This window comes from Calidris pugnax, unplaced genomic scaffold (genome assembly GCF_001431845.1).
Source record: "Calidris pugnax isolate Ruff unplaced genomic scaffold, ASM143184v1 scaffold335, whole genome shotgun sequence".
NCBI lineage: Eukaryota > Metazoa > Chordata > Aves > Charadriiformes > Scolopacidae > Calidris > Calidris pugnax.
In genome coordinates this window covers 159300-165138 of record NW_015091148.1, presented here as the reverse complement: position 1 = coordinate 165138, position 5839 = coordinate 159300, and the positions used below count along the sequence as shown (strand labels likewise).

The 5839-nt window shown below is 57.2% G+C and overlaps 1 protein-coding gene across 3 annotated transcripts in view; it reads right to left on the bottom strand.

Annotated features, from left to right (window-relative positions):
* Positions 1 to 407: 407 nt before the first annotated feature.
* The window catches only part of COL1A1 (collagen, type I, alpha 1), a 16500-nt gene continuing 11068 nt past the window's right edge, over positions 408 to 5839 (bottom strand). For 2 of the 3 annotated variants that reach the window (XM_014959023.1, XM_014959024.1), the window contains exons 39-49: positions 5179 to 5286; positions 4900 to 4953; positions 4680 to 4787; positions 4374 to 4427; positions 4152 to 4259; positions 4010 to 4063; positions 3746 to 3853; positions 3383 to 3665; positions 2664 to 2854; positions 2343 to 2585; positions 408 to 2246 (exon numbers count right to left, since the gene is read on the bottom strand). In XM_014959023.1, the coding sequence (XP_014814509.1) occupies positions 2100 to 2246; positions 2343 to 2585; positions 2664 to 2854; positions 3383 to 3665; positions 3746 to 3853; positions 4010 to 4063; positions 4152 to 4259; positions 4374 to 4427; positions 4680 to 4787; positions 4900 to 4953; positions 5179 to 5286 (1458 nt within the window). In that variant the 3' untranslated portion in view covers positions 408 to 2099. Of the gene's footprint in view, positions 2247 to 2342; positions 2586 to 2663; positions 2855 to 3382; positions 3666 to 3745; positions 3854 to 4009; positions 4064 to 4151; positions 4260 to 4373; positions 4428 to 4679; positions 4788 to 4899; positions 4954 to 5178; positions 5287 to 5412; positions 5521 to 5686 lie in introns of all 3 variants that reach the window. The other variant, XM_014959025.1, reaches the window with a different exon arrangement.

Here is a 5839-nt window from a genome sequence, read left to right as displayed (position 1 = left end):
GCTTTGAGGGTTGCCTTAACAAACCTTAAGCTACAACTGGTGCCTCCAACTCACCACAGCCAGTGGTGAGGGGTGGTTTGCTCTCCCCATTCCCACCTCTCTGGCAGAGCTGCTGTGCTGCAGCACATCCTCCTCAGCAGAAAGAGGAGTAACTCCCCCAAGAGGGTTGGAGCTGGGCCATTTCAAGGGAGGAGGAGGAAGAGGAGGAGGAGGAGGGGAAGGGACGGGAGCGCAGAAGCTCGGTGGGAGCAGAGCGGGAGCGGAGCCGGGAGGAGAAGGGGGACGAGGGGGACGAGGGGCTCCCGGACACCACCGCACACTCCCCCCACCACCACCAAAACCCACCCAGGACCTCCCCCTTTCCGAGAGCAAGAGCCAGCGGTGAAGAGCACCCCAGGTTGGTTGGATCATTTCACATGCTTTATTTCAGCAGTCAGAAAAAAAAATAATTAAAAAAAAAAAAGACAATTTTCAAATTATTATTATTATTATACATATACAAACTAGGTACAGACTCCAGGAGAGCCCGGAGTATCTGCCGGGAGATGGGCCAGCAAACGGGGTGGGTTCGTGCCCCTCCGTGCCCAGGGAGGGATGCAGGGATGCAGGGATGGATGGATGGATGGATGGATGGATGGATGGATGGATGGATGGAGAAAAAGCTGCTGGAAGACGAGAGCGGAGCTGAAGATCCACCTGCTTAACCTGGAAATCAAGGTTGTGCTTTTTTCCCTTTTTTTTTTTCCCCCTTTTGAGGCTTGTAAATTATATTTCTTTTTGGCTCTACCTTGCATTTGCTCCGGGATTTGCTTGCGGGATGGGGTGTTGGGAGCGGGGAAGGGAGGAGGGTTAAATAGCACCTTTAGAAAATTCAGAAGTTGAGCTGGGCAGCAAAGAAAGGAAGGGGGGAAAATACCCAACAAAATAGAGGGAAATTAAAATAAATCAAGCTGAATCGCGTCTTTGGAGGCTGTAGCACCAGGCGGTCCCGGGCTCGGGTGTTGCAGGACCAAAATAAAAGATAATTAAAAAAAAAATAAAACCCACCCCAGGCTAAAAATCCTGTGGGTAAGAAACCTCAGCGACTCCCGAGGGACCTTGAACGGAGGGAAATAAAAAATAAAAGATCAACAGAACAACGAAACAGAGAGGGAGGGAGGAAATATGAACAGAAAAATTAGCACCTTTGCTCTGAACCTGGCAGGAAAGTCCTGGCACGGCTGAAAAAAAAACCAGAAACCACCCCAAACGAACCTAAAACTACTTGAAAATGAAACAGAAATGACCCCAAAATTAATAATAATTAAAAAAATTTTAAAAAAACCCCCCAAAGCACAGCGGTGAGGTAGCCTTCCAGAAAAGGAGAATATGCAGCGAAGGGTCGGGTCTGCTTGGCGGCGGGGGCAGCGGCTGCTCCCCTGATGTGCTTGGGAATGAATTGATTTTGCTGCCTGAATAAAAATAAAATGAGAAAAAAAAAGAAAAAAAATCCAACAAAATAAACAAACAAACAAAAAAAAGAAGAGGGGGAGAAAAGGGGGAAGAGATAGGGAAAACAACAACAAAAAAGCAAATTATAACAGAGAGTTAAACATCTTCCTCGCAGCAAAAAATTAATATCCTAATGAGATGCGAGAAGCGGAGAGGACAGCGGGGAAGGAGGGGCTGGGAGGGGGGGGATTTGGTGGGTCCCAGTTCCCCCGGGTTGAAGGGGGGAGGAATTTGGCACCGCGGGGGGGGCTCGGCACAGCGCTTTCGGTCTTTGGGGGGCTGAGGAGCGCCCGACCCCAAGGAGGAAGAGGAGGAGAGGAGGGCAAGCAAGCGAACCCACTTCCTGGTGATTTTGTTTGAAAAGTCATTTATTTTTTATTATTTTTTTTTTGGTTTAATGCTTTTTTTGGGGGGGGAGGTTTTTTTTTTAAGGTTTTTGTCTTTTATGGAAACGCAAATAGTTTTAGAGACGCTGGATAGAAACCGACACAAATTCAAGTCCATGTGAAATTTTCTCCTTTTTTTTTGGCTGTTTTTTTGGTTTTTTTTTATTATTATTATTATTATTATTATTTTTACTCTCTCCTGTCACGCGTGGGGCGTCCAGTTTACAAGAAGCAGACAGGGCCGATGTCGATGCCGAATTCCTGGTCTGGAGCGCCAACGTCCATGGGAGCCAAATCGATGATGGGCAGGCGAGAAGTCTTCGTCGTCTTGTACTCGATGACTGTCTTGCCCCAAGCGCCGGTGTGACTCTGTGGGGAGGTCAGGATCAGGCCCGTCCCCAAAACACGTCCCCACCACCACCACCGCCGCCACCACCCACCATGACTGCCCCCTGGAGCACTCACCGTGCAGCCGTCCTCGGTGACGGCGTAGGTGAAGCGGCTGTTGCCTTCAGCCCTGATCTCGATCTCATTGGCGCCTTGGAGGAGAAGGGCCTTCTTCAGGTTGCCCGTGTCCTGGTCCATGTAGGCAACGCTGTTCTTGCAGTGGTAGGTGATGTTCTGGGCGGCCTCAGTGGACATCAGGCGGAGGAAGGTCAACTGGATGGCGACGTCGGCTGGGTTGGAGCCCTCACCACCATACTCGAACTGCCGGAGAAGAGGTGTTAGGCACTGCAGAGCTGGTTGTCCATCCCAGTTGTCCCTCCTCAACGTCCCCTTACTCACCTGGAAGCCATCGCTCATCGTCTCGCCGAACCAGATGTGCTTCTTCTCCTTGGGGTTCTTGCTGAGGTACCAGTTCTTCTGGGCAATGTTGGCCTGGGTCGGGTAGACGCATGTCTCGCCTGTCTCCATGTTACAGTAGACCTTGATGGCATCCAGGTTGCAGCCTTGATTGGGGTCAATCCAGTATTCGCCTGTGGGGCAGAGAGAGGGGTGTCAAGGAGTGGGGAGGGAGGCAGGTGGCCACGATGGATGGAGGATGGAGATGAAGAGAAGCCATGAGAGATGGAGGAGGGAGGTGAGGAGCAGTCATGGAGGATGGAGGTGAGGAGCAGGTGGAAGGAACAGAGGACAGAAGGATAAGTGAGGGGGGAGAGGCAGAGGATGAAGGGATGGCGAGTGGAGGTGAGGAAAAGCCATGAGAGATGGAGGAGGGAGGTGAGGAACAAGTAGGAGGGATTGGGGGAGTGGGGAGGGTGGAGCAACAGCCATGAGGAGCAGAGGAAGGAGATGAGGAGCAGCTGTGAAAGATGATGAAGGGAAGGAGGGTGGAGGTGAGGAACAGGTAAGAGGGTTGGAGGTGAGAGCAACCATGAGAGACAGGATGGAGGAATGAAGGTGAGGATCAATCGGGGGAGTGGAAGAAGGATGGAGGTAGAGGGGACAGAAGGATGGAGGTGAGAGCATCCCAGAGGGACACAGGGACCGCTGGGGATACTGACCGCTCTTCCAGTCACCGTGGCACATCTTCAGGTCGCGGCAGGTACGGGCAGGGTTTTTGCGGGTGCCCTCGGGGCTGCGGATGTTCTCGATCTGTTGGCTCAGGCTCTTGAGGGTGGTGTCAACCTCCAGGTCCCGGTCGCGCATCACGTTGGCATCATCAGCTCTGTAGTAGCGGCCACCATCATGGGCCTTTTCCTGGGGTGGCTGGGGCAGGAAGCTGAAGTCGAAACCACCGCTGGGGGGGCCAGGAGGACCAGGGGGGCCAGGTGGGCCAGGGGGACCCTGCAGGAGGAGGAGGTTGGTGAGCAGGAGATGAAGGCAGGCAGCTCTGGGCAGGAAGAGGCAGAGGAGCTGATACATACAACAGGGCCGACGTCGCCGGTGCGACCACGGGGGCCGGGGGGGCCGATGGGGCCGGGAAGCCCGTTGAGACCGTCTTTGCCAGCAGCACCAGCAGAACCGGGAGGACCCTATGGAGGAGGAGAAGGGGTGAGCATGGACATCCTGTCCCAGGCAGAGTCATCCTCTCCAGCCCCAACCCATGTCTCCATGAGAAACCCAAAGACAGAGGGGACCCTCTCCCCCCTGCTCCCCCCGAGATGGTTATGGCTGAGCTGAGAACTTACTCTTGGACCAGCGGGACCAGAAGCACCAGAAGGACCTTGTTCACCAGGAGAGCCCTGTGCAAAGCAAGGAAGAAGTCCCATCAGCATTTTGCTCTTCTTCTAGGACGTGGGGCAGTACCCACAGTCTCCCCACAGGACTTACAGGAGGACCAGGTGGGCCCTGGAGACCAGAGAAGCCTCTGTGACCCTTCATGCCTCTGTCACCCTGTTCACCAGTTTCACCTTTGTCACCACGGGGACCTTGTGGACCCTGGAGGAGGAGGAGGAAGAAGAGGTGTTGAGCACGGTCCAGGCCAGCCACTGCCCTTGTGCCCACACGGTAACACAGAAGCACCAAGGAGGATGGAGGAGAACATCAACTTACAGCAGGACCACGAGCACCAGCAGGACCAGGGGGGCCAGCGGGACCTTGGGGACCCTGGGACAGGAGAGAAGGGGACAAGTTAGAGCATCCTCTATCTTCTGCTGCCACTGTATTGGGACAGCATCCCCTGGAGGGGGGTGGTGGGACTCATGGCTTCCCGGGGAAGGTCCTCCAGCATGGAGAGGTGAGCCTTGGGCCAGACCCTGACCTGCTGTGGACCAGTGCTTGCTCCACAACTGGGGGGGGGGAGCCCTGAGCCGGGGAGGGGTGCAATGGTGGGGACACACCGGGCAAAGCATCACTTACGGTCTCACCGCGATCTCCGTTCTTGCCAGCAGGACCGACAGGGCCAGGGGCACCGGGGGCACCGGGGGCACCAGGGGGGCCGGCAGGGCCAGTCTCACCGCGGTCACCCTGTGAGGAGGAGAAGAGGAGGAAGAGGAAGAGGAGGAGGAGGAGGAGAGGTCAGGGTGGGCCAGTGCAGCCCCCTCGCCCCCTCCCACGCCCCGCTCCCCACCCCACTCACCTTGGGACCAGCAGCACCATCACGACCGGGGGCACCTTCAGCACCAGGAGAACCCTACAGAGGAGCAAAGACCCCCCTTGTTAGGGCAGGCGGGGGCTAACGAGGGCCTGGAGGACACCACCCCCCCCCCCCTCAGCCCACCACCAGCCTTGTCATGCACTGACTACAGCGACATCCATGGGTGCCACAAGATGGCAAGTCCTCAGCGCAGCCAACCCAAGGCTGACATGCAGGGGGTCCATGCCCCCTCAACACCGATGGTTGCCCACAGCTTCTCACCTCACGTCCAGCTTCACCAGGGGGTCCAGCCAAGCCGGGGGGGCCCATGGGGCCGGGAGGACCGCGCTCACCAGGGGAACCGGAGGGACCTTGTTTGCCAGGTTCACCCTGTGAAGAGGAGGGGATGGGGGGGGCGTCAGAGACCGATGAGCATCCTCCTTGCCCAGGTCCACACGGGTGAGTGGAACCCCTGGGGGGGTCCCAGCATCATCTCAACCCCCTTTGGATACTCACAGAGGGGCCGGGCAGACCAGGGAAACCTCTCTCGCCTCTCTGTCCAGGGAGACCAACAACACCGCGCTGGCCAGCAATACCTTGGGGTCCGGGGGTGCCGGGAGCGCCCTGGGGGGGACACAAACAGCACCTCAGGGTGGTGGCAGCGGCAGGGGCCACTGTCCCCATGGAGGAGGGGACAGACGAGGGATGCTGGGCTTGAGGGGGGGCATGATGCTGCCCAGCATCCCCAGCTCCGTGGAGGGGGGTCCGACTCGGGGTGGGGGTGACTTACGATGGGGCCGTCAGCACCGGGAGAGCCCTTCTCGCCGGGGGGGCCGGGGGGACCAGCAGGGCCGGGCTCACCGGGGCGGCCAGCGGGGCCAGTTTCACCACGGGGTCCTTTGCCACCTTCCTTCCCGCTGGGGCCGGGGGGGCCGGGGAGGCC